Genomic DNA, 25,877 nt, shown 5'->3' with positions numbered 1-25,877 from the left:
TACTAACTTTTAATAATGGGCTTTGCATTTATTCTAGTCAGAAACAAAACGATAATAAAGTCTTTATAGGGGAAGTAAACAATTACAATCTTCATAGAGCTTGAATTGCTATACATTTGAACAAATAAACATGACAACATTATATATATGGTATGACTTACCAGCACAAAATGCGTTCCCGAAAAGCGTAAATAGGAAACAAAAACGTAGAAAGAATATTAAATAAAAGTAAAAGCCAGCCATACTTTACACCTTTCCCATGTAAAATCCTTGAGATTTAATTTATTTTCAAACAATTAGAGCAAAAGTGAAAGTCTTTTAACTCGTGGATACAAAAATACACAATTTCATAAAAGGAAACAAGGAAAGGAAAAGGAACAAAGGAAAAAGGACACAATTTTAGAAAAGCGTAAATAGGAAACAAAAACGTAGAAAGAATATTAAATAAAAGTAAAAGCTAGCCATACTTTACACCTTTCCCAAGTAAAATCCTTGAGATTTAATTTATTTTCAAACAAATGGAGCAAAGTGAAAGTCTTTTAACTCGTGGATACAAAATTATCCAACTTCATTTTCCGTCTCTGTTCTTCACCAATCAAAATTCATTTTATGGGAGGTGACCGTGTTTCTGTGTATGATGTAAATATCATTCTCAATCTTGTTTTAGGAGAAGTGTGGTAGCTATATACTAATACGATGCTGATAACCCAGTAAAATTTTGGTCACAAATAGTCAAAAACCATCACGTATACGAATAGACCATGTAGCTAATAGACATAAAACCAAATGCATGTGTGGGACTGTGGGCTCACATTATTGTTTGAATTAATGCGAATTATGGATTGATCTGGATCATTTATGTCATGATTATAGTCAGCGGGCAATGAACATCAAACAAAAATGGAACTAAAGGTCATTTATACGGCTAAAGTAAAAATCAAAAATGACGATACTACTGTAAGTTCATCACTTTACTGACATTGCAACCTCTAGATCTGCAGCTTATTTTAAATCGTAATCCGGCAATTTCTAGGAAATTTATATTGACTGCAATGGAGTAAATGACTGGTCTAAATTAGTGTCCCAAATTTCAACTGGCAAATAAATACAATGTTTTGTATGAACCATTTTCTCTGATTGAATTTTCTGGAAAAGATAATGTCTTACATACAAAAACTGAAACAAAGTGTTCGACGAAGCTTTGTCAACAACCATCAAAAAAGATTCATTGTCAATGGAACAGTTGACAATGGAATTGCTGAATTTATCATGCATGAAACTGTTGATGTTATTCACAAAAATGTTGTCGTTGGTTTTCTTACACATTTTCTTACCTTTAAAAGAACGATATCACCTTGATGAGTTAAAAATGTCTCTTTCTGCTTTGATAAATGGTAAGAACGTTTCATCGGAATAAGTTCTCGAATTAAAACAAAAAGAGTTGTACTTTGTTACCTAAAATGTGTAATATCTATTAACATTGTCATTTTTAAATTTTCAATTATTAAAATCTCTAATCTCAGCTTTGAAAGTCGTTAAAAAAAAGGAAGCACGAGACTTTTGCCTTGCAAGCCTTTTAACAAAAATATCTATATGCAATAAATATAACTAAAAGACCGCTTTTCAAGGTTTGATGTTCCTGTTTGCTAAAGTAGAGCACCGAGGAAGTATACATATAGCTACACAGATATACCGATTTTCCGATATGCAAACCCATTATTTCCCTATCACTTTATTGCATTTTAATCAAAATAAGAGAAGGGCGTGTCGTATCTGGGTGTAGTAACACAGCAGGTAAAGAAAGATGTATTTAATTAATCATATATCCCACAGTGATGATAAAAACAGACAAAAGAAATGGAACGCCTTCATTTTCTAACGAAGAAACAAATTTACGTCAAGTTTTCCTATAATAAAACAAAAAGAGATTTCGTAGTAACGAAGTACTTCATCCATTCCCATCAACCATCTTAGCAGCAAATTCATTTTTAGTTCCTGAAAAAGAACAGCAGGTCACTAAAACGGAATTCTATAGTCCTAAACACGACGGGGTTTCTTTAAGATTTTTTTATAAAACATAAAAAACGTAACACATGCTTGAAAATCTATACGAACATTTATATAAGTTAAATCCTTGTAAATGAGCAGAGAATTTTAAACCGGAAGTGCAGTTGATGCAAAATCCTTTGACTGATGAGGCCTCTCAGGCGCTTATATAGTCATACATGAATTTTGGCATGCATTAATCGCATTATTGGCGTTGTCACAAAGATTAAGATAAAATAAACAATCAGTTTGATTTATCTTTATTTTCATAGTGATTTTAACTATTCTTTTATTGGCCATAATCTCGCGATCTTTTTTTATCATGATACAGTGACATAGAGAACAATCAACTATGTGAGTGGCGTCTTGAGAGTTGATCTGATGCTAGACTTGAAAATTTTCTAATTTCATTGATCCCATGAACTATTTCAAAAATATTTTCCTGATAAGCTTAGTGTAGCGAATCGGCTGCTTCCGATGACAAGGTTTGTTTATCTTCAAATAAGCTGAATTAGTAAAATCATTTTGAAGAGCTTTCCCTAAACTTTTTTAATTTTCACAAAATTTGCATCTAACTCCTTCACAGGCTTCACGAAACTTTTTCACATACACTTTTACTTTAAAACAGCTACAACGTCATTGACCAGTTTATTGTTATTTCTAAATTAAATTATAATAACATCACCCTGTTGATTAGTTGTGCACAAGTTTCCCGAGTGAAATAATTTCCGTCTGAAGCTGTCTTGAATATAAAACATACTTTTTAATTTAAACAACACTCTCCCATTTGAGAATTTGGTTATTTCAAGATAAGCAAAACAAGGTGTTGTTCCCAGGTAAGTCTTACAAAGAGGATAATGAGAGAAGATAGTATAGTATAATCAAGGGTTAACTGGCTTGTGTTTTAATTGGTTCATCATTTGACATAGATCCAATTTTATCACACGATTAACACAAAATCCTGCCAACAAAGTGAAAATGTAGGCATTCAGTTACAACAGTCTAGCTATCTGCTAAACCAAATCAAAGCTTCGCAGTCAAAATGACAAAGAGCTTGTCGCCATGTAAAAATCTTTTCGTAAAACAGCGAAGAAGACGTTTTATGAAACAGCTTTACTTAGCTCTCATTGTGTTCTCATTTGGTAATCTTGTCGGTAAGGAAAAAATGTTAAAACGATATAACTTTTATGATGTGAATTTTGTAATTTAGAATTTTTAAATTTAATATGTGTATATGATGGCATTTCTCAAGATAATAGAAAATTTGAATTATTTTAACGTTATAACCGTAGCTAAGTAAAAGTTTGTTGTGGGTTCTACCAGGAAAGCTTACATTCATTACTTGTCGCAAGTATAAAGCAAGTAAAAAGAATCTGAGAAATTTGTTTATATCTGCAGATGTGTGATAACACACTCTTTATTTCAAAGGTAGTTTATATGTTCGTAACAGTTTAAGATTTCGTCCAAACATTGAATGAATTAGATGAATATAAAAATAGTGGGATTTTAAGAGTGGAAAAGCACAAACGCAAAAGGCTTTAATTTATTTTTTATAGCGATGATAGAGACGTACACTGATATAATTAGGTTGTAATGTATACGTATAGATGAAGTGATAAAGCGTTGTCTGTTCACTATGTATATATATTACCTCCGACACAATATTTTCATTCATATGTTAAAATTAATGTTTCTTGTGGATTTCAAGGCGGAACGTATTACTGTCACAGACTTTAAAGCAGGTTATGATAGTTAATTTTTGAAATCTATACTCTTCTCCTGGTTTCTGCTTTTGAAAGAAAAATATTATAGGTTATAGATTTCTTTAAAACAACATATCCAAGCATACCTTTCAAAATAGCAGTTGACGCATTCTATGCAGATATTTTTGTATAAGTTAGTTTGTTAGTTGCTTGATTAATTATAAGTCAAAGATCTAATTTTTGCTTTGTGAACAATCTCGTATTTTGCGCAGTGTGATTAATGTCTGTTAACGCCACAAGATTTGACTTCTCTCCAAGACGTAAGTCTAAAACGAAGGGATCATATTCAACTTTACAGGAAGCGTGGTTTCCTTATTAATTCAAAGCTAATGTCATCAGGAAAACGCAAAGAGTAAGACTGAAAAAATAAATAATAACAGGCAAACATTCATTTCATAGGAATAAAGTTTGATAAAATATTCCAGGTCTGGTTTCATCACAGATTTTCCTTTTAAAATATAAATACTTGAAGACAATAACTAAGTAGAATGTTAACGAGGTCAGGATGGCAGTCGTCCAAGGATTAGATAACTTTATTTTTAACTTTGACACAACAATCCTTTCCGTCGTCTGATCGCTTATTGAATAAATATTTTTTACGAAAGTATGATAAATAGAACAATTAAACACACTATTATTTGCTTTATGGCTGGGTTCTACTGTAGGAATCTTTCACTGACTCCCGTTGATGAACGGAAATAGCTATTTATGAACAATTTTCAAAATTGTTTTCATGATTATGACACGGATAAGCGCATGATATTATACGGAATCAGGCACTTCTCCAGCAAATCTTTAAAAAAGATTCGACTTAATTTTCTAATTGTGTTTTTTTTTGTAATAAATCTTTCATTTATTTCAAGGCAGTTGATATTTATATTCAATTATTTACCGATAAAGTATAAAACGTCTATCATAAAATGTAATATTTGTGAGCATTAAACATTATTTGTGATTATGATTAAACTCTGAAAGAAATTTGTTAATGACAAATGAAAACTTGACGATTGCTCGTGAATTTAAATGTCCATCGGGTAAAATTCTAAGCCCGGATACTTAATACCGGATAATGTGCACTGCATATCACATACTTTAGTTAAGTGAAGACATTACTGGTACATTTGATGGGATTGAACGAAATTAGCTTAACGCAAGGCTTAAATAACTGATTCAGAACTCTAGTTTCATGTTGTTATGCCTTCTGTTCTTTAAAATAACTTCGCTATACTTTTAATGAAATAATGAATATTCCAAATAATTAATAACTTTCTTTAACATTTCAATGTTTTTATTTGTTAAGTTTTTGTCTTTTTTTTTGAAAAATTCAGTCAGTTTTTCTAAAGTAGATGCTGTGCCCAAGATTATCGACTCAAGTGAGAACACAAACACATACTATGGAAGCAAAATAACGTTATTTTGTACATCAGAAGGCTCGCCAATGCCAAACATTACATGGAGTAAATCAAGATCGAAAATAAGTACGAATTATTTATTGCTGATAGCTGAAAGTCACGTGTCTGATTATAGTCGATTTTTCTAAGAATATAACTCAGGTAACAATTATTTGAATTTATTTTTTTAAGGAGAAATACCAAACAAAATTGAGATTAATACCAAAGTTCTTACGTCAGTCAAAGTGAAAAGCGTTTTGACAATAAAAAACATTTGCGAAAAATGTAACTTACAAAAAAAAGGTGAAACCATAAAATATACATGTCAAGTGGGCAAAGGTGTTGCTGTATCAAGGAAGAAGATCAGCGTTTTTATCAACCGTGAGTATAAAATTGCATTATTTTCATTTTTGTTCCATGTATGATGCAACGCCATGTTATGATGTGTAATGTAACTTCATATGCTAAAGTTTTCTACAGCAACAACAACAGTTGTCCCAAAGAAATTGTACTATCATATATATGCTTTTAAACTTAAGTATAGTTTCTGTTGCCATGGTTGTAACAGACGTTTTTGTTATCATTCTCGTTGATACGTATAATAATTTATCTACGTAAGCTTACATCATTTTTTGACAGCAAAGCCTAAGGCTCCAGTTATTAACAGTTCGAGAGTTATAAGCAGCTCCGCAATATTAATACGATGGAAAGCGGTTAAGTTGGTATCGAAACCAGTACTACACTACACAATCCATTTCAATGCAGATGGTGAAAAAACATCCAGCATGGAAAACATATCAACCACTAACGATGAGATCATCGAGTATATCATAGAAAACCTGACACAACTGACAACTTACTCCATATTCATAACAGCAACGAACGAATTTGGTGAAGGAGAAGCGTCAGAACTGCTAATAGAAAAAACGAACCCATTAGGTGAGAAAGCTTCAACAATAAGATACCACAACTCTATGTTATTGCTAGTCAATGTTTAAACACTAAAGTTTTTTACAGACCTCCATGAGACAGTGATATAGCTGAACAGCGGTAAACTGAGTACAACACCGTTAATGGTGAACTCCATGGTTATTTTACATTTTAGAACCACAACCTCCACATATGTCAATCGATCATTCAACGTATCAAAACATTTCTTTGAGGTTTAAACCTTCTTCAAAGAACAAACGACGTATTTTGTAAGTAAATGCATTTATATGTATTTATGTGTCCATGCAGGAGTGATAATTACTACACAAAGATGAATAATTGCATGCAGCTAATATTATTCCTTATGTAAAAGTTTCGAAAAGTCTTGAGGATAAGCAATACTGAAAGTCGAAATTATTTCCGAACTCATCTCATGCAATAACACTATTCACTAAGAACAAAATAAACTATATTTATTTTTACTATTCTGAAAATATTTGTGTTCAGTACCTGATATAAACATGATGATAATGAGACAAACATTTTTTTGATGAAATAAACGTTCATTGGTTGTAGAGAGTATCAAATATTTGTTGAAGTCATAGATGGAAAAACGACAAATCAACCGCTACCTTTACCCAAAGTCTATGGTAACGATTCATTCAAAAGCAAACATAATATTTATGCAGCAGCAAGATTTGAAGGCAATAAATTACCGAAAACTTTTATTCTGGGTGATGGGAAATGGTATGATTATCGTTTCAACAAAGAGCTTCAACCGTTGGAGAAATATAGAATTTACGTGAGAGCTTTGGCCAAAAATTATACAAACAAGGTGACAATATTATTATAAAAATCAGACAAACTGCAAAATAAGATTTTCATAATCCACATTTTACGAGGATACTAACGATATCAAGTCCCATTTTCTGCGCAATTTAACGATAGGTACATAGGAAGACACACATCAATCCAGTCACTTGTTATCTCTTATAGATCAAAACAGATACGTAGGACAAAAATAAGATTTCTCCCAAAAAAAATCAGGGAAGACAAACATATATACATTTCCTAAATGGACTCGACGAAAACAACCAGTAAAATCAACTTTAGCTATATTACATGTTTGTAGATATAGATCATCCAGGTTAGTATAGTCCTGAGAAGGACTGTTTCTGTTGTTGTTGTCTGACGTTTCGGAAACCTTAGCGGTAGTCAACAACAACAGAAATAGTCCTTCTCAGGACTATACTATAACCTGGACGATCTACATCTACAAACATGTAACGATACTCCCGGTTTCAAACCATTTACTTTTGCTATATTGTTGAGATCTGGCGGCGAACATATAATAAAAATCATTGAAATGTCTATTAGCCATATGTTCAAGATATTATATCTTTTTATCTTTTTTACACAACATATATATTGCATTAGAAGAAAAATGATGCTTTCCACTTGCAAATGAAAATTTAAATAATTTTAAACTATTTGTTTACTTTAATTACCAAATTTTAGAACATAGTCGTTTTTGGCAAACCGTTCTACCTGACAGCAACTACAAGTGAGTGTTCCAGCATAAATGACTATACATTAAGTTGCATAAAGATGTGAATTACGTGTGTAAATTACGTATGTAAAACTTGCAGTGTGTGTAAATTACATGTGTAAAACTTTCGGTGATTCTCTTCTTATATTAGAGTTTCCTAAAGTTCCAAAACTAATAGTCATTGAGACATCCAAAGATTGGGCAAAATTTGAGTGGAGAAAACTGAAGTCAGAAAAGATTTTCTACAAAGTTATTGTTAAAGATGAAGGAGGTGAAATCCAAGAAAGCGGTAAAGTCGAAAAAAACTCTCTAAAATTTAAAGGACTTAAAGAGAAAAAAACTTACAAAGCATATCTCCGTGTTTGTGCAAGTACTAAAGACTGCAAGGAGTCAGAAGGAATTGAGTTCAAAATGGGTAAAAAAAAATCTATATTGTTAAATATCAAATATAGCTAAATTAATTCATTGGAGACAGCCTGACAATTGAGCGTAATGTTTCATTTTTCGCACGAAAGCCTTTTACTTGGAGTTATAGAAATATAGCTATACTAGTCGCTTATATTATCTAACAAATATCAACAACTGAGACAAATTTCTTAAAAATCAAATTCATGCAAAAATTGATGACAAAAACTGTTTGGTAAGGTAGTGTGCAATACATTTATAAGTTTTAAATTAACACATTAAATTCTCCTATTCATCCAATAGAGCAAGCAAGGAAGAACAATTGTAGCAAAAATTGTCTAAACAATTCACCTTAATTTTACATTATACTTTAATTTTGCTGATAAAACAAGTCAAACGTACGCAGGAAAGTCGAAACTTTAACTTTTCAATTGCATTATGTTGTTATATATTTAGATAGTACTTCCTCATCACCGACGTTGATCATAGTAATAGTCGTTGGAATAGTTGCTGTATTAGTAATTGTCATTATCGCTGTGATATTTTTCATGAGAAGGAGGAAAAAGCACAAACAAGGTTGGCATATCTTCATTGAGGAAAGATGATATAAACGGACAAATGTGTCGTCAAGCAAATTACTTATCACATCTCCTAATAAATTTCATGATTCTCCAAGGCACATTTTTGGTTATTAAAACAAAAATGAAGAAAGCAATGCTTTCAAAAACATTTTAATAAAACGTTCTTCACACAATGACATATATAAGTATGTAGATCAACTTTTATTGAATTGAAAAATTCGTTCCTTTTCAAGATATTATAAAAAATAATAAGATGGACAGTCTTTTGGAGTCTAAAGCGCCAAGAAATGGATCACTCAAGCACTTAAGCGAAGATCAAATTGCATTGGTAAGCTATATAAGTGCTTTTATAATACATAATTGATTATGAGTTTATAGCAAGCTTATAAGAAGAAACACGTATGAAATATTAACCCTTCTTAAACAATTCCTTGATAGATTGAAACAAAGGAAAATGGCCACATTTTAACGAAAATGAGCTAAAGCCATTGCGAGCAAAACCTTTAAGCGGAAGTGAGGAATCTACAACAGATCCCCGGACAGAATGGGAATGTTCAAAGAACAATATCAAAATCCTTAATGAAATCGAGCAAGACTGTTACGGAAAAATATGCAAAGGCTCGGTGCGATTACAGAAAGATGGAGATCACGGTTCTGTTTTACTTAGAATTTTGAAAGGTCAGTACGACATCGATATCGACACTTTTGCTGTAGCTATACAAAACAAATTATCAATTTCTTAACTGGTAGAAAAATCAAATGAAAGTTTGAAAGACGAATTTTTATCAATAATGGAAACGATGAAGAAGGTTCCCGTTCATAATGGTATAGTAAATTTACTGGGATGCATAACCAAAGAAGGTGAGATGAAAAAGTTGGTTTAAATTATATAACATAAATTCTTCTGTTGTTTGAATAAAAGATTTCCTAAAAGTCCAATGCCGTTTCTTTTTAACAACTAGATTATTGCATGCGTACTTCTGGAACTATTATGATGTTGGTGCTATTTAAATTACATAAGCGGTCGTTTTTTAAATTACACATCTTAAAATCATGTTTTATTTCGATTTTTTTTAAACTGCTTTTGTTAAATCAAAAAAATTTGGGAATGTAAAAACTGATTTGCTATATTCCACTGTTCCAAGTTTATATCAAGACAATAAAATCAAGAGTAAAATAAGGAAGCAGTGACTGAATACACAAATATTTCTGGCACGAAAAAAGTGATTAATTCTCATGTGCAATGACTTCAAATTTATGTTTCCTAGAACCTATAACAATGATCATGGAGTACGTCCCTCATGGTGATTTATTAGGATATATGAGGAACAGCAGAGGAATAGTTGATATACATTATAAAGAAGATAAATCACGAGCAAATGATTTAACATCTTTTGAACTCATGTCGTTCGCGGAGCAAATTGCCTCAGCTATGGCGCATTTAGAACGCCATAACGTAAGTTTTAAGAGTGAATTATGTCATAAGTAGTTTAAAGTTTATACACAGGTGTCAAAAAAACAACAGCACGGGCTTTATCTAGTCATGTTGGACTTTCACACACGTCAAATATTGGTTGTCTACAATGCAAAGTTATAACTAAAACAAAAAGATAAGCATTTAACTTTGTCTCATTGCTATCGTCTTAATTAGCAGTTCTTTTTGACAACCTGTTTCAAATCACCCATTTCAATTGGTTATAAGCAATTAAAATTAGTCCTTTTAACCAAATTTAGAAGCGGTAAGCGACACGACCAATTTTATAATTGGTCAAAATACCAGTTAGTAAACATATAACAATGTCAAAATTGATCAATTCAACCAATAGCAAATATGGTTAATGACACGATCAATTAAATATTAGTTATACCAATCAAAATTAAAATAGGTTAATGGAACGATCAAATTAGTCATGAGTTGAACCTACACTTTTAGATAATGCATGGCGACCTGGCTGCGAGAAATGTTATGGTTGATCGACAAGGCTTATGCAAACTATCAGGAATCGGCGAAAATCATTTAATTTTTGACAAAAATACCTACGGCACAAGAAAAAAGGTGAGAAATGAAAAGACCCAACACTGTCAAAGGAGTACCTTTATGCCAAGTAGTTATTTTTTATCGAAACCTGTGCTAGTGAAAACATTTAAATTTTTTCTGCAGGATCGTCTGGTAATCAAATGGGCAGCAATTGAAGTCGTTAAGGATAAAGTACGAACTATTCAAAGTGATGTGTAAGTATAGCTATATGTAGATATCAAGCATGAAATAAAATTTTAGAAAGTGTTTACTTTACCAAAAGTGTTTCTATCGATTTCTTAGTTAATTTACTCTCTTTCTCAGATGGAGTTACGGAGTTCTTCTATATGAAATAGCGACAATTGGTAAGTTACAAATAAATATGTACATGAATAATTAAACTACAAATTGATTGGGCAGTTCTTTCACTAAGGAACTGATTACATGAGCCCGGGCAGCCGGGATTTAGCCAAGTGTCAAATGATTTTGGCGAATGGAAGCGATTCAATACTTATAATCATATAAATCTTCTCGAGCAATTTCACAATATTCCGATTTAATAACTACGCAAAACATTTGAAATTAAAACAACCAATTTGGCCTAATTTGAGAATTACAACAGGAATGATTTGTGGCATTTAACAAACAGTTCTAGTTTTTTTAACCTTGAAGTTTTGCTCTCCTATTAATCCCTCGAAATCATTTCACGCCTCACTGAATCCCGGTTAACCGGGATCATGTAAACAGTCCCTAAATATCCTTTAAACAACTCGAATGAATAAATAAATGCAAGTGAGCCTTATTTTAAATAAAGGTGGCTCGCCATACGCTGGAAAAGATGAACATTGGTTAATGGATATGTTAAAAGACGACTATAGAATGCCTTGTCCTGAACACGTTAGTGAGGCTTTGTAAGTAAACGACAACCAATGAAGTAATCATAAAAATCTGTTGTTTTTCCAATAAAATACCTGCGCGCACGGATTATTAGAAATTTATAAAAATATTTGAAACTTTTTGCTTTTTAGATATTCTGTTATGCTGGACTGCTGGAGAAATGATCCATCAGAACGACCAAATTTTGAAAAATTGTTGAAGGTGATGCGAACTTTGTCATTGATGAACAAACATCAGGTATTGATTTGTAACAAAATCTTCACCATCCCTCCCTCACCCCCAAAAATTTCCATGTTTAATGAGAGTCATTTATTTAGGATCACATCAACATTGCAAAATATGATGGTGAACTTTTTTCGAAATTGGATGACGTTAAATGTTAGATACGAAAACCTTGATTGATTTGTTGACTAAATTGGCGTCAGTAACTGCTTAAATGGATTTTTCGCTTGTTTAGGAAATAACTCAGGAACGTCAAATGCAAAATTAGATACACTTAATTACAGCAAAATCTTAAAACTTTATAAAATGCATAAATAGCACTTGACTTGACACACTTTGCAAATACATAGCTAGGAAAATAGATGCATACAGATTGCAAAACGACTAACAAATAACCAGCCAATAGAGTAAAGCAACATAGGTTCGAGAGCTAACTACCTCGAAATGTTTTTAAAACAGTTATAATTGTGAAAATTGTGTTGGTGTAAATTTAGTGATTAGAATAAATATCATTGACTGCTTATGTACTTAACTATCTTTACTGCACCTTGCGTAAATTACTGATATTCAGTTTCAAGGATTAATATTCACTAACACGTAAAGATAAAATGAACTGACAAATATAAAATCATGAAGTAACATAAATACCATGTATTTAATGAGTGCATTGTAATTATTATTGAGCGAAAGGATAATTTTCTTCGTATACTATGTTTATGGATCACGTTATTGACGTCATCGTTAATTCGAATTGTGTATATTACATCAAGTATCCTTTAATCTAACTAGATCACAGGCTCTCAATAGCTTTAGTTGCCTAGCAACACGTCAACAAAAATATATTATGAAAAGTCTGAAAACTACGAAAAATATTTGAAATTTACGTCTTTTATAAATGGTTTGGTTTATAAATGTAACTCATCAAGATGAGTGGACTACCGCGCGATATCTTAAAGTGGATTCAAAGCTTAGATCTAAGCCATCCCGTTAGAAATACCAAAAGGTATGTCTATTGACAAATGACTGTTGGCATCTTCATAGATATTTCAAAATCTTACAATGACAAAACTTCTTGAGTATCTTGTTGTTTTTGTCAGAAATGTTTTTCTTCGACATAGAAAGTCTTCTCAATAATAAAGCCTTTATGACCAAAGATTTTTCATTGAGTTTCTCATACGAACTATTTGCATCTTTCATTTCATCAAGAAGTTATCTAGTTTTCACTTTCAAACGCATTTGTCCCACATTTGCTTTCAATCATCAGTAATTCTTTAAAGTGAATGGTTTGAGTATGATGATATTGACATGTTTGTGCATGTTGATCATTAAAATTTAGAGTCCTGAGATGGACTGTTGTTGTTACTTTATACTGCAGACTGGCATTTTGAAATCCTTAGACGTAGTCATTGTCAGAGAAAACTTTAGTCAACAAACTAGTCAGTTAAAACCTCAGTCAACATCAACCTTCCTTCTCATGACTCCACTAACATGGTTGATCTACATCTACAAACACGTAACATCTACATTCTTTGATACAAATCTTATCTTTTAGAGATTTTTCTAATGGATATTTAATTGCTGAAATATTTTCATGGTACTATCCTCAAGAAATAGCAATGCACTCCTACAATAATGGAGCATCGCTTGAACCTAAAATAGGAAATTGGTCCCAGCTTAGACGAGTAAGATTGATATTACACAAGACCTTGAAGTTTGATGTAGTACTTTAATAAGATATTTTCAAAATAAAACTTAGAAATGTAGTTTTTTAGTTCTTTCAGAAACATTCATGTGATATTTCAAAAGAATTGATTGATGGTGTGATTCATTGCAAACCAAAGGCTGCACATCTACTCATTCAAAAAGTGTACACCTTTTTAACAAATAGAAGGTAAAATATTCCCTCAGTATTGCCACACACACTTGTAAACTTACAACTAGTCCCAGCCAATAGGTGAGGAGTATAAAAGTCTATGCACGCTTTTGAAGCAGTTATATTATAAAAACAAGGTGATTCAGTTGAAAAAAATAAATGCTGATTTGTTTTTATGTATAGCTTGAAATGCCTACCATCAAATGTTGAAAGTGATTTTACAGATTTTGGTTACCAGATGACATTGCCTCTCCATGCTCGATCTACAGCTTCACAGGTTTGTATGACTATAAATTAATCATCTTGTGTAAGTTTTAAATAAACAAAAGGTTTTTTCATCTAATATGGTGTGAATTACATTTACTTTCTTCTAGTCTATCAAAAACAATATTTCCAACTCTGAACTTTGTACAGAACCAGATAAAATCACTTGTACCCAAAAGGTTTGTTTTTCTTGATCATGCTGTTGCAAAAGTAATGTGATTGGTAATCAGCTGTTCACTATTTTGCGTTTTTCACTTTTAAATAATATATCATATGAAATCTTTTTACTTACTTGTTGTGTTTAATGTCACATCACTCATGTTGCTCAAAGTGTGTACCTTTTTTAAACACTTGAAAGATGTTGAACGTTCTCCATTTTTTTCTGTCAAGTTGTACATATATTTTCACTATTGTGTACAATTGTTTCAATGAATACCTTGAACTTGATTCATATGTCATGAAAAATCATGAAATAGTTTATATCTGTATTCAGTACATCAAAGTACATTACTGTCGTTACAATTTAAAGAGTGTTTCCATTTGCTGAAGAAGGAATTCGTTATTTATATTTATTCATACTATTCGTCATTCGTCTAAACAGGCGGAGACGATCATTAATAAACATTTAGAAAGACGTTTGCAAGAACGAGTTGATAATCCAGGTGCAGTTCAATAATTATGATTCCTTTATTTATCATTTTTATAATATCCATAGTAGCTGTCTGTTTGTGACCTTGGCCTGCTCCTTTGTTTAGAACGCTATGGTATCAAACCATCACTTGGAGAGCGAAGCATACGAAAACCTGTATATTTTGAAAGTGCTGAAAGTTATCTCACCGACGTGACCAAAGAAGCGACACAGAGTTTAGAAGAGTTAAAATTGACTTCCGCAGAAAATGAAGGTACACTTTGCGGCATTTGTAAGTAAAAAATAAAAATTCTAATCAACCCTACAAATGTATTGGTACATTTTACGTAAATATTACATAAAAACATAATTTTCCCCTGACATTTTTAGACGTAGATAAAACGGAATCAATGTTCAATGGAAAGCAATTGGTGACAGAAATCAATGTTGAACAACATAAAAATCTCGTTCCACAATAATCATGATTTTGTAGTAGACCTGAGTTTATTCATTATAACTTAATCATATGTACAATGTACAATGAATTCTAAACATTAAAAGTTTATGCAAGAAAGGTAACTCATTGCGCAAAGCTTATTTGATTCATTATTTCCAATAATATTGTTGGCATAAATAGTGATGTTTTAAGTATTTGCGGTAACAACAGGCGGAGCAAGATTGCTTATAAAACGAATAAAAGAGAATATTAAATTACGAACAAATCCAGGACATTTTGCATTCATAGCCATTTGTTGAAACATGATTCTAAATTCACCAAACACAAGTCTACAAAAAAAAAACAAACAAAAAGTTCTATGGACAAAAACCTTGTCAGCGCAACGTCACCAAAACAAGGTAAATGAATATGTACTGTAAGGGCAGCATCTGTAATAAAAAGCCATGAAAAAATTACCTTGAATAAGGATTTCTCCTTGAGGCGTAGCGAAATGTCAAAAATTTATAATACATAAACGGTAATAACAGGCCAGCAGTTCCACTGAAAGCACAACAAAAAGTTTTTTTGCACCTTAATAGGTAGTTAAACGTCTTTACATACGTAAGTACTACATAACTTACCTGAAAACTAAAGCAATTGTCAATAGCATTATCATTATCTCCGTTGATGCAATCATTCGAAGTAAAGAAATTTGATTAGTCTGTACTTTATCTATTCCATTACGTGCCCAACTACACAATGTAAACGAAAATTTTGCTGAAAATCTCTATGACACATTTCTATATATTTCTGTTATTTAAAACAGTATTTTATGTCAAATACTTTAAGGAGAAATTGAAGGCTACATAAAAAGTACAAATTTGTACAATACCGAAGAATTCCCACTCGAAAGACAGCAGCTGTACCTAAAATCTAAAATAAAGAATTGTCATGAAATCATGCACATACTATACTATGTATTAAATACTATACAACATACCATTTAATTCATTAATTAGCATTGATTGTACCATTGACCATGCATGTACATTAAATCACTGCTGTATGGCACAACATGCATTAAATTTACATATTGATATACCAATATTGTATACTTACATCAAGTAACTTCTTACTGAATGATAAAGTATGCAGTACAGCAAATATCCCTATAGGTAGGAGTGCAGCTAATGTCGATAGTCAAGAACATTTTGAAACACTGCATAGTATAGACAAAAACATTGCATATTCTTGATTTACTAACTCAGAGTGAAACTTGTATTGTAAAACTATTTGAAGATTGTGCCATATTAAAGCAATAAGTTTCACAGAATATTTTCTTATGAGGTGAATATTACATTAGCAGGCTGAACATTTACAACACAACAGAGCAATGTCCAATTCAATAAGAGTACCTAGTTTCCTTACATCCCTAAATAGGGCAATAAGAACAATCTACAAGTCTGTATATGCAACATGCAGTGTGCGAATTAGTTGAGGAAAAATGATGTGCAAGTTTTTGACAAAAGTGTTTCTTTAGAGGCATAATCAAATCAATATTACGTTAATTATTATATAGCGCTAATTGCTAAATTAATATTTTTAAACATGAACAAATTCATATGATTTACGACAGTGTTTTCTGTTAAAACTGCTGATTTTTGCACATCGTTTGAAAAAGTGATGTGGAATTGTTTTCATTTTAGCTAAAATGATGTGCAAATTGCACATTGCACACCATTAATTTGTGCACTGAACATGGAAAGACCCTGTCTCAATCATAGCAAATGGTTGTAGGTAATCAAATTCTACTCATAGAAAATATAGGAAATTATTGAATGTGATACAACCAACATAAAAAGAATCAAACCATAAAGGAATTTTTATAAGACATATTACTCTTTGATTATTTTAAGGATACCGGTGACAGGAATAGCTGTATAGAGAAACATCAAACTATAAAGCAGATAATGACAACTGTCTTCTTGGAATAATTCGACAAAATATTGTCTTGTGAACTGAAAATTCTGAAAAACACAGAAAGTCATTTATGCACATAAATCAAGACTAGGAGACAAAGAGAGCTTTTCAATCAGGCTGAAAAACTAAGACTTTGATACTCTATGGTGTGTTTTCTGAGTCAATTGTTAAATTAAGCAACCATATTGATAGCATACTTCAAAGAGTGATCTCTAACAAGCACATTTATCAAAAACAAAAAGTAAGAATAAGAAAATAGAAACCAAAAATGTGACCAACCGGTATTCTTTGATGAAGACGTAAAGCTGAGACTGCAGCATTACATATCAGAGCTCTTTTATAACATGTAAGGCTTGCAAAAGGACTGAAATGTAATTAATAGCATCAAGGATATTACTTCAGCAAATGTAATCACAAAATAACATTGAAAAAGTACACATACCTAAAAATTGGTATCAAATACCAGATTACATTAATCACAGTAAACATTCTTGTCATCCATAGTAATGAATCAATCTTGTTCTCCATAAAAAATACCTTAGATAAAAGGAAGTTTTTAAATTTAGATTACAGTTGATGGCAACTCATGAGGAAAACATGGATCATTCATATTATATATTTAACATAAGTTATCTTCAATCCTTTCAATAATTATAAATAAAATCACTAGAAGAGAAGGAAAATACAAAACATCCTAAACCAATTATCAAACATATAGCTGGCAACTTTAATAATTTAGACTCAATAAAAATTTATGTAGCTAAGAAATACATCTAAAAACTTGTGCTGGTTAATTTACAGCCAAGAGCATGGAATCCATGAAAATCCACTAGTTTAAACTTGAATATAATATACATCATATTTTCGTTGTGATCTAAACATCGCCATGAATTTCAAAAGTAGATTTCATTGAGCAGTTCCATAAAGGTACTTTCACTAATATTGAGAAGAAAATATACAAACATGGATGTTTATACGAATGAATTCGTCAGCTAGGATTGCTCATTCACATTGAAGGCACAAAATAAGTTTGTGCTTGCCGAAAAGAAAAAGATGTACGTACAATTTGACACAAAAATGACATATTAAACGTACGATTACAAAGATATGTAGGATACGTATATACATAATATTTGTGTACTGCTCTCAGTTATAACGAAGTAGTGTTTTTTTTGGAAAATATACTAGAGTCGATTAAACTAAAGTCGATTCACATATTGTCATTCATTGCTGACATTTCCTACACAGTTCCTACCTTAACAGCATTCCAATTTGTACTTGGCGATGTTTGCTCACTGCTACGATTTTCATTATCAGCTTCCATTATTTATTTCTCTTAATACTTACTCACGAGCACTTTGTAAAAATCAACTTCAATAAAACTATAAAGTCGTACAATTCGACAATTTTACACTTTCATTCTCTGACTCTGCCAGAGCCTGTCACTTCTGTTGAAACAGCTGCCACGATCAACTTCATGTAAGACAAATGTTACACAACAGACCTTCCTATACAATGTAAAATGCAGCTCACGGAAAACTGATGGAAGACTGAAGATGAAAAATGACATTATTGACATCCTACATATTTTATACATATATATGTCATTATACATATATTTATGTCTTTCAAAGTATAAAAGAATATAAGTTTAATAGTATTTACAATTTTTTAATCCTGTTATCTAACTTTCACAATGTATTTTATTTTACCATTTATGATAAAGATAACAGTCACACTGAGTTACACTTACAGAAAAGCTTCCTCGAAGGCTCCATTTGGTAAAAATATCTTACAAAGTCCCATGCACTGGCTGCATGAAGTCCAAATAGCGCTATCAATGTTATAAATTCACAATTTCAATTTAACTTAGAAAGCCATAGAGAAAAACGTTAATTCGATTCTTAAGTCCAATATAGTTTTATGTATGTAAAGTATTGGTACAGGTTCCTGACACAGATAACCATTCATAAATAATATTCAGAAAAAAGCCCCTAGCCAGTGGACCACGCTATTTGAGCTTTCTACAACCCGCTGCAGTAGCTATTTCAAAGAAAAATTTTTGAGAAAAATATATTGATGATATTTTATATAGAATGCTTAATTCAACGTCAATGATACAGTTAAAAAATAATCGACATTACAGCATATAACACTCAAACAAGTATTAAAGTTCAATGTTCTTTACACTTTGATTGACTCTCTGCCTTATAATACATATATTTACACGGGAACAAGATCGCCAGAGTTTTGTTCTGGATTCTCCAAAAAATTATGAACGAAGTTTTGAATTCCCCACGAGCTCCTAAAGAGGAAATACAGTAACTGAAAATTATTCAAACAAAGAAAGATGATAAACTTGATTAAATTTTCAAATGCTCGTGTTTTCACTGAAAAATCTCTACTTCATGTATAATACCTGGATTATCAATATCCAAGCATGGATATTTATAATTTCATAATTCTCTGATTATTCACAAAACTATATAAAAATAGTGCTTACCCTCGAGTTTTTTTTCAGCGTCAATTCGCGTTAGTCTTTCCTTTTCGAGCTCTTGTTTTAACAACTCTATGAGACAACAAAAATAAAACATCAAAGTTTTCATATTTTCGATTACAAACTTGATTTTTACAAATGATATTATTCCAACCATTTTGTTCTCTTAAAGAAGCATAAGATGATTCCTCTAATTCACGATTTAACGCTAAACAGCGTTGTTCCGCAGCTACAAAAGTGCAAATAAAAGAATACGCATAAAATTGATGTTATTTCACTTATTTTATGACGGTTCTAATAATTTTTCGATCAAAATTCAATTTCAATCTTAAAGAAATTTTCAAACTGCAAAATACCTTGATAATGATTATTTAGTTTACGCGTCGTTTTCTTTAATCGGCGAATCTTTCTTTGTAACAATGCTAATTAAGGCAAAGTACAACAAATATGCATGCGTAGTGAAAGTTACAGTTCTATAGTCCTAAATATTAGTATATATTAATATTATGTTGAAAGCACCAATGGTAAAATACCCAAACCAAGTACATTGTTGTTACATAGAGTTGCTACCTTTGTCCTTTTGCAAATCAGAGATCATTTTTGTTGCTTTGATACGATCCTCGGATTCTTTTTGTAATTCTTTAGTAAATTCATCTGAAATGGAAATTACTGATGATTTCTAGCTATAATTCATGATTAATGAACCCATCTATTCTATATTATACCTCTATCGACCATCATTTGCCTTTCTACCATGCGTATGTTGTCACTAGTTACTTTCAACAATCCTTGAATGTTGCCAAGCAATGTTTCTGGAGGCGAAGATAAAGCGGTGAAGAAAAATACTTTCACATTTTCACAGACTTCTCTTATGGTCAGGCAATCACAAAGATCAAATAATAGAATTACAGGCAAATGACTCAAAGACTAACTACGCTTTGAGATACGAGTATAGCATCGAAAGCAGAGAACACACGTATATATAATGGGGGAAACTCAGACATCAATTTGTAAAATAGAATTGAAATTGTTAACACGACGCAACAAAATAATTTTTTTCTAGGTTGAGTGGCTGAATATTCGTTCGTTGTTAATCAAGGTTAAAATTACATTTAACTGAAGTTTATCTATATGTTCTAAACATTTTCATCAACTATTTTGTTTAATTCACTCCCGCTGTTAGTCGTACGTTTTTGGACGAGTAGGGTTATCAGAGGCGCAACCACAACGTTAATTGGGGGGTGGGGGTGGTGGTGTATATTCATACATTTAGTTGTGCCCTGCTGATTTCTTTTGAAATTCAAATCACTTTCAAAAGAAATCAGTAGAACGCAACGGAATATATGAATATGAGCTCCCCGCCCCAGTTAACGTTCTAGTTGCGCCTCTGGGTGTTATTGTTGGGCTCAATTACTATCATGCATGTGAAAGAGCATATTCAGATATTTCTTCATATCCACAAATCGCGAATTCTAGAATTCAATTAACCAGACAGTACATTTCTTTAGAAAAATTGTTCGCGTTATAAATATTTCATGAAAACAAATAAAATTCATTCATATTACCTGATGATGTCAATTTCTCACGTTGCGGTCTCATCTATTAGAAAACAACAAAAGAATGAAGTACTTATGAAATTTGTCTTATTGTGTTTTGTATAATATAAGATATATTAAAGACTCTTTTCCTTACATGACTCAAAGGAAGAATTGGGAGACTTCCATTTTGTGTGCTTGACTGTTTAAAGTATCTCGGTGGGCAGTTGGGATTGTTTCCATTCATATGAGAAAATATCACGTTAGTTGAAGCACTAGTTTTTAAAACTCCACAAACAATTGGAGAAGCCTTCTGAGAGTCTAAAAAAATAAAATGGTCATGCAAGGTTTCAATCAAAGAATAAAACAAGAATTGTATTTTTAAGTTATGAACCTGAAGGCGCAATGCTATTTGGAGTAGTCGGTGCTGAAGCCGAACTTGACCTTCTTGGTGATATTGGAGTGACAGCTGAGCCTTGATCATTCATATCTATAATGTTGCTGTCATTTTCGCAAACATCAGAGTTATCAGCTTTAGATTGATGATCAAATGTTCCATTAACTGGGGACGTTGCACCATTTATAGGTGTTATTAATGTCGTTCTTGGTGATGTTGTAGTGATTGTTCTGCTATCAAAGGTCTGTACAAAAGTTGCAACATTTGGAGGTGCATGAGAAAATGTGCTATAGATCATAGATGGCAAACCAAGCTTATCTTCAGAAGAAAAGCCATTAGAGCGACGATAAGTTTGAGAGTGACCATCATTTGGCTTTGAAAATTCACTGGTAAAATAACTCCCATGGTGATCTATTGGTGAAGACACATTAACAACCATTTCTTCTTCTGGTTTTCTTCCAACACCAAATGAAGAATCATCTTCCTCGTTTTCCTCAAGATATGGACGTTTGATAGTTATCTTTACTGGAGTACAGCCACTACTTGAATCAGTTGAAATACGTTTTCGTCGGCCAGGTCCTCTGGATCAGGGAAACAAAAATAAATAAATAAATAATAATAAAAGACTATTTATAAAACATCATGTAAGAAAATGATATGAGATGCAACTCAGTCTAGCTATGCATGAGTTTGTAACACTTCTCTGTCTGTAATGTATTTCTAATGCGCTCTGGATGCAGGGGGGAGGGGCAGGAAAAGTCCTTCAGCGCGAGGAAACAAAAATCAGAAACTTTGAACATAATTATTCGCAGGAAATACTTTTATTTTTGCAGGAAGCTTATGGAAAATATAGATTAGATTTGGAGTATAGGTGAATCAAAATATTCTGATCTTCAGTGAGAGAACACTTGTTTTCAGTATTGAAATTCGCTGCCAGCAGAAGTGAAATATTTTATCCTCGCCTATCTGGATAAAGAAGCCTTTGAATGACAGCCACTGTAATTAATACTTATAGCTAAGTTTTCATTTTTGGTTAACATGTGTCATAAGCAATCTATTGAATAAAATACATCACAAACAAATAAATAAATAAATAAATAAATAATCAAATAAATAAATAGATCAAATAAATAAATTAAAATGCGCTCATTTGAACAAGAAGTTCTTCAAACATGTTAATTAATTTTAGATACTATTTAATGTTTTAACTGATGCTTAGTTTTGATAAACTATAGTTTTCGTTCTTACAAATCCCAAATTTAGCTAAACATTCAGAATGGTCAAATACTTTGTTGAACAGCAAAATTGTGCGTTCCTACACAATCAACTTATAATATAATCCTTCAAAATCCCCGATAATCCAAGAAAACTCTACAGAAATTTTTGCAAAGATATTTATCAAAATACTTGGACCGCCCAGATTTTCTATGTACACTAAAGTTACAGGAAACGTATTTGAAATGAAAAACATTACTAAAATTCAAAAGGATTTTTGTGAAAACTTGGTTTGAAAAAAACAGAAAAAACACAAACTTAATCAAACCATCCCCGTAAAACATACATCAGAGTGTGAAAAAAATCGGAATGATATTAACAATTAAGATGACACAAAAACATTGAAAAATTAGATGCATTTGCAACAAACAGTACACTAAATGCTTTACAACATATAAATAAGTTAAAAGTGATCGTTGATTGTTTTAAAAGTGAAAAGGAAAAAGATTTGTTTGACTGTATGGTAGCGATACAATTCCAGATAATGTTTTAAATCTAATGTGAATTCTAGTCAACAATTTTTGACATTACAAGGCCATTTAAAACTTTATCAAAACATGTGAAAACGATTCAAAAATTTAGGCATTCAGCAACAAATGATATTTTTATGCCGACAAAACAAATCATAATGAGAAATAAAGAAAATACCGCAAAACAGTTTTTCGTTATTCATTGTTGTTATTACTACAGCATTCACAAAGTATTGGCGAGAGTCGGCAATTAGCTTTTTTGCGAAAAGGGAATGAAAAGAATGAATTTATGATTATCTTATTCATATTAAATTACTCACTACGAAACATATAATTGACTATCGGCATCTTTGATAACCTACATAAGTAAACATACTTTATCCGGAAAAAATATGAGTTGGGCTTTATGGCATAAGTTATTATGATGTGAACATATAAAGTTTGTATATTTTTGAAAGAAACTTTGAATCATAATAGACAAAATTAAGGTTATCATTGCTCAGACAAATAGCAGAAATAAGGCGCCATACTCATGACCCTTCACCTGCGTCAAATGCATTAGTGATTAGATATTAATACTTTATTTCTACGGTCATTAAATGGCAGCAACTTAAAACAAATATTCCCGCGTGTTTAAAAGATAAAGGCACATTTGTTTAGTAGTGTATGAATATTTTTGCTTTTCTAATCCTTCAATGCTCTTGTGGAAATCCTATTTCATAAAACATAAACATAACTGAAATATTATATACAAAAATGCCATTATATAGATTGTAATCATCTGAAATATTTTTATTCAAAACAAAGCTAATTAGCATGGCGATATATATTAATTCTCTTCACGAAAGTAATAAAGCACTTTTCAAATATTTGTCAACAGCAACTGGCAGGATATTAAAAAGAAGGAACATCAAATTTATGCTTGCTGGATTTGATGTAAAAAATATTGCAACAATTTATTACAACTCCGTGAAAACTAGACTCACATTTTTCATATCACAAATAGATTAATTTATCTCATCTGGTAGTCATTGTAAGCCTGTATAAATTCGTACAATCTTTTTATTCATGATTTTTAAATATTTCTTTGATGAAATACAAGCAATTTATCGCATCGATTCCCAGTAACCATGAGAAGTCCTAATTACCTCAATAAATCATGAATCCTATTTGTCATTCTGAAGTTAAATAATTCATTGTAATATGATACATAGTTTACGACAAGAATGGAGCGCAATATTAAATATGGCTAATATGTCACATATGTGGGAATTTGGATGAAATATTTATGAAAAGCGTTTGTCCCTTCATATTTATCTTCTACATTCTGTTTTTCCAATGAATGCGACTCACTCAATACAGTACAACAGATATTACCGAAAGGACAGCCCGCCGGTTTCAATAATAAATAATTGACAACATGAATCTTATTCTGTTTTTTCAAATCATAATTTCCCACAAGGAAGAAATAAAAACTAATGTAGAATCAATGTCAGGATTCAACCACAAAGTTCCCAATGCTTTTCTCGTTCGATATTAGCTAAGCAACGCATACGAAAATTAAACACACGATGATTGTATTAATATATTATTCAAAATATGTGAAGTCTTTATAATATTTATAATTTTGGAAGACATCACAAAACGAACGAAAGACGCGCAAGCGATTGATAAATGATTATCACTCATCTCATCATACACATACAAGTTATGCGTGAAATCAGCAGAGCAGAAATGAGAAGCTTCGTCTAAACATACCTAAACAAGAGACAATCTTCATACAGTCTCTTAAAATCATCCATTGTGATCAATTTGCAACGGTTGACAACAGGTCCTATTGCGCCCATACTTCTCATAAGTCGGACTTGGTCTAGATTGCAACTTCTAGCGATTATACCCATTCGTTTGACTTTCGCATAGATTGTAGGCATGCCTGCCACATGGTCTTTTAAGAAGTAATCAACTAGTTGAGGAAAACACAACAACTCTTCGTCTTCAGTAACTAAAGCTGTAATGCTTCTACCGTTGATAGTAACTGATGTGACTTTGTAGCGACAATTTGAGGGAAATACTGGGCATTCTGAGCCAAATTCAACATCACCTTCATCTTTGATGTAGGTTGTTTGGTAAGCCAACATAGTCTGAGATGCCATGGTCAATTTTAACGTTACTTTGCTGAACAATAATTGTCTATAGTGATAACATACACGTCCGATACAATATAAATACTCTCAAGACAAATGCTACGTGCACATGCGCTTTTTAAATTATTCCTTATTGAAAGCATTTCATTATTAAACAGATTAAATGCAATTATGTAAACTTAATATTGCGTATGCTAATGAATTCGAAAATAGAATATATTGACATAGAATTTCAATCTCCTGGGGTTCTTATAAGTCTCAGCCTATCAAAACAATATTTCTTTCCGTTCCGTCGAGTTTTCTTAATTAACTATTTAAATACTTTCATTAAAATTGACAATTTCATAATAAAAAAAACTAGAAGTGAGATAACACATTCATTAAAATATTCAATCTGCGTTTTTGTGTCAATGAGTGCATTCAAGGTAAAATTGACGGAACCACATCCAATACATAAAATCTTCTGTTTGTATGTGTACTTTGTCAGAGCTTGTCCAATTAAATTTGATTTCATGACAAGCATTACCTCATTTTACTTTGTAATAAAATATTACTCTTCAACAGATGAAATTAGATA

At 31.6% G+C, this 25,877-nt stretch overlaps 6 protein-coding genes and 1 long non-coding RNA gene across 9 annotated transcripts in view; 3 read left to right on the top strand and 4 right to left on the bottom strand.

The window, feature by feature from the left end:
- The window catches only part of LOC124446589 (receptor-type tyrosine-protein phosphatase delta-like), a 32,148-nt gene extending 31,882 nt beyond the window's left edge, over nucleotides 1–266 (bottom strand). For both annotated transcript variants that reach the window (XM_046997426.1, XM_046997427.1), the window contains exon 1: nucleotides 162–266. In XM_046997426.1, the coding sequence (XP_046853382.1) occupies nucleotides 162–243 (82 nt within the window). In that variant the 5' untranslated portion in view covers nucleotides 244–266. The remainder of the gene's footprint in view (nucleotides 1–161) is intronic.
- A 2,766-nt stretch (nucleotides 267–3,032) lies between these two features.
- On the top strand, nucleotides 3,033–9,163 carry LOC124446594. Of its 2 annotated transcripts, none has more exons than XM_046997434.1 (11): nucleotides 3,033–3,200; nucleotides 5,156–5,287; nucleotides 5,393–5,581; nucleotides 5,840–6,139; nucleotides 6,306–6,399; nucleotides 6,707–6,965; nucleotides 7,649–7,694; nucleotides 7,831–8,094; nucleotides 8,541–8,660; nucleotides 8,899–8,993; nucleotides 9,104–9,163. In XM_046997434.1, the coding sequence occupies exons 1-11, from the start codon at nucleotides 3,089–3,091 to the stop codon at nucleotides 9,146–9,148; spliced, it is 1,656 nt and encodes a 551-aa protein (XP_046853390.1). In that variant the 5' UTR covers nucleotides 3,033–3,088; the 3' UTR covers nucleotides 9,149–9,163. The 2 variants fall into 2 exon arrangements, with proteins under 2 accessions (XP_046853390.1, XP_046853389.1); XM_046997433.1 differs by having other exon boundaries at nucleotides 5,153–5,287.
- Nucleotides 9,164–9,249: 86 nt separating this feature from the next.
- Nucleotides 9,250–12,507, top strand: LOC124446598 (tyrosine kinase receptor Cad96Ca-like). The gene is made up of 9 exons (XM_046997438.1): nucleotides 9,250–9,343; nucleotides 9,416–9,526; nucleotides 9,934–10,121; nucleotides 10,599–10,721; nucleotides 10,827–10,897; nucleotides 11,007–11,047; nucleotides 11,497–11,593; nucleotides 11,711–11,816; nucleotides 11,897–12,507. Exons 2-9 carry the CDS (start codon nucleotides 9,457–9,459, stop codon nucleotides 11,960–11,962), a joined length of 762 nt encoding a protein of 253 aa, XP_046853394.1. The 5' UTR covers nucleotides 9,250–9,343; nucleotides 9,416–9,456; the 3' UTR covers nucleotides 11,963–12,507.
- On the bottom strand, nucleotides 10,864–14,441 carry LOC124446600. The gene is made up of 3 exons (XR_006948487.1): nucleotides 14,231–14,441; nucleotides 13,872–13,961; nucleotides 10,864–11,025 (listed from the first exon to the last, which is right to left on the bottom strand). It is a non-coding gene; the product is annotated as an uncharacterized LOC124446600 (long non-coding RNA).
- On the top strand, nucleotides 12,603–15,145 carry LOC124446597 (spermatogenesis-associated protein 4-like). The gene is made up of 8 exons (XM_046997437.1): nucleotides 12,603–12,804; nucleotides 13,354–13,483; nucleotides 13,574–13,692; nucleotides 13,858–13,951; nucleotides 14,049–14,117; nucleotides 14,540–14,600; nucleotides 14,694–14,840; nucleotides 14,957–15,145. Exons 1-8 carry the CDS (start codon nucleotides 12,728–12,730, stop codon nucleotides 15,043–15,045), a joined length of 786 nt encoding a protein of 261 aa, XP_046853393.1. The 5' UTR covers nucleotides 12,603–12,727; the 3' UTR covers nucleotides 15,046–15,145.
- LOC124446596 (transmembrane protein 33-like) lies at nucleotides 15,052–18,450 on the bottom strand. Its single transcript, XM_046997436.1, has 9 exons — nucleotides 18,238–18,450; nucleotides 17,425–17,519; nucleotides 17,262–17,346; nucleotides 16,924–17,029; nucleotides 16,122–16,189; nucleotides 15,895–15,935; nucleotides 15,644–15,754; nucleotides 15,480–15,563; nucleotides 15,052–15,352 (listed from the first exon to the last, which is right to left on the bottom strand). The coding sequence occupies exons 1-9, from the start codon at nucleotides 18,304–18,306 to the stop codon at nucleotides 15,211–15,213; spliced, it is 801 nt and encodes a 266-aa protein (XP_046853392.1). The 5' UTR covers nucleotides 18,307–18,450; the 3' UTR covers nucleotides 15,052–15,210.
- A 132-nt stretch (nucleotides 18,451–18,582) lies between these two features.
- On the bottom strand, nucleotides 18,583–25,469 carry LOC124446593. Its single transcript, XM_046997432.1, has 10 exons — nucleotides 24,915–25,469; nucleotides 21,409–21,992; nucleotides 21,172–21,335; nucleotides 21,045–21,078; nucleotides 20,205–20,291; nucleotides 20,050–20,133; nucleotides 19,836–19,901; nucleotides 19,634–19,708; nucleotides 19,486–19,551; nucleotides 18,583–19,287 (listed from the first exon to the last, which is right to left on the bottom strand). Exons 1-10 carry the CDS (start codon nucleotides 25,307–25,309, stop codon nucleotides 19,157–19,159), a joined length of 1,686 nt encoding a protein of 561 aa, XP_046853388.1. The 5' UTR covers nucleotides 25,310–25,469; the 3' UTR covers nucleotides 18,583–19,156.
- Between the last annotated feature and the right edge of the window lie 408 nt (nucleotides 25,470–25,877).

This window comes from Xenia sp. Carnegie-2017, unplaced genomic scaffold (assembly GCF_021976095.1).
Source record: "Xenia sp. Carnegie-2017 unplaced genomic scaffold, XeniaSp_v1 HiC_scaffold_22, whole genome shotgun sequence".
Classification (NCBI taxonomy): Eukaryota; Metazoa; Cnidaria; class Anthozoa; order Malacalcyonacea; family Xeniidae; genus Xenia; species Xenia sp. Carnegie-2017.
The sequence above is the reverse complement of the archived record's forward strand: the minus strand, read 5'-3'. Positions and strand labels throughout refer to the sequence as shown.

What these genes read in the sequence shown, in the direction of transcription:
- LOC124446594 (XM_046997433.1), top strand. Translation starts at nt 3,089, where the DNA reads ATGACAAAGAGCTTGTCGCCATGTAAAAATCTTTTCGTAAAACAGCGA. An exon ending in CTCATTTGGTAATCTTGTCG is followed by an intron (nt 3,201 to 5,152) that starts GTAAGGAAAAAA and finishes GTTTTTCTAAAG; the next exon opens with TAGATGCTGTGCCCAAGATT. An exon ending in AAGAACAAACGACGTATTTT is followed by an intron (nt 6,400 to 6,706) that starts GTAAGTAAATGC and finishes CATTGGTTGTAG; the next exon opens with AGAGTATCAAATATTTGTTG.
- LOC124446598 (XM_046997438.1), top strand. Translation starts at nt 9,457, where the DNA reads ATGGAAACGATGAAGAAGGTTCCCGTTCATAATGGTATAGTAAATTTA. An exon ending in CGCATTTAGAACGCCATAAC is followed by an intron (nt 10,122 to 10,598) that starts GTAAGTTTTAAG and finishes CTACACTTTTAG; the next exon opens with ATAATGCATGGCGACCTGGC. An exon ending in CCTACGGCACAAGAAAAAAG is followed by an intron (nt 10,722 to 10,826) that starts GTGAGAAATGAA and finishes TTTTTTCTGCAG; the next exon opens with GATCGTCTGGTAATCAAATG.
- LOC124446597 (XM_046997437.1), top strand. Translation starts at nt 12,728, where the DNA reads ATGAGTGGACTACCGCGCGATATCTTAAAGTGGATTCAAAGCTTAGAT. An exon ending in CCCGTTAGAAATACCAAAAG is followed by an intron (nt 12,805 to 13,353) that starts GTATGTCTATTG and finishes CTTATCTTTTAG; the next exon opens with AGATTTTTCTAATGGATATT. An exon ending in AGAACGAGTTGATAATCCAG is followed by an intron (nt 14,601 to 14,693) that starts GTGCAGTTCAAT and finishes TCCTTTGTTTAG; the next exon opens with AACGCTATGGTATCAAACCA.
- LOC124446596 (XM_046997436.1), bottom strand. Translation starts at nt 18,306, where the DNA reads ATGGAAGCTGATAATGAAAATCGTAGCAGTGAGCAAACATCGCCAAGT. An exon ending in CAAATTGGAATGCTGTTAAG is followed by an intron (nt 17,520 to 18,237) that starts GTAGGAACTGTG and finishes CTTTTATCTAAG; the next exon opens with GTATTTTTTATGGAGAACAA. An exon ending in TTTCGAGTGGGAATTCTTCG is followed by an intron (nt 15,755 to 15,894) that starts GTATTGTACAAA and finishes TACATTGTGTAG; the next exon opens with TTGGGCACGTAATGGAATAG.
- LOC124446593 (XM_046997432.1), bottom strand. Translation starts at nt 25,309, where the DNA reads ATGGCATCTCAGACTATGTTGGCTTACCAAACAACCTACATCAAAGAT. An exon ending in GCAAATGATGGTCGATAGAG is followed by an intron (nt 20,134 to 20,204) that starts GTATAATATAGA and finishes TTTCCATTTCAG; the next exon opens with ATGAATTTACTAAAGAATTA. An exon ending in TTCTTTAAGAGAACAAAATG is followed by an intron (nt 19,552 to 19,633) that starts GTTGGAATAATA and finishes GTTGTCTCATAG; the next exon opens with AGTTGTTAAAACAAGAGCTC.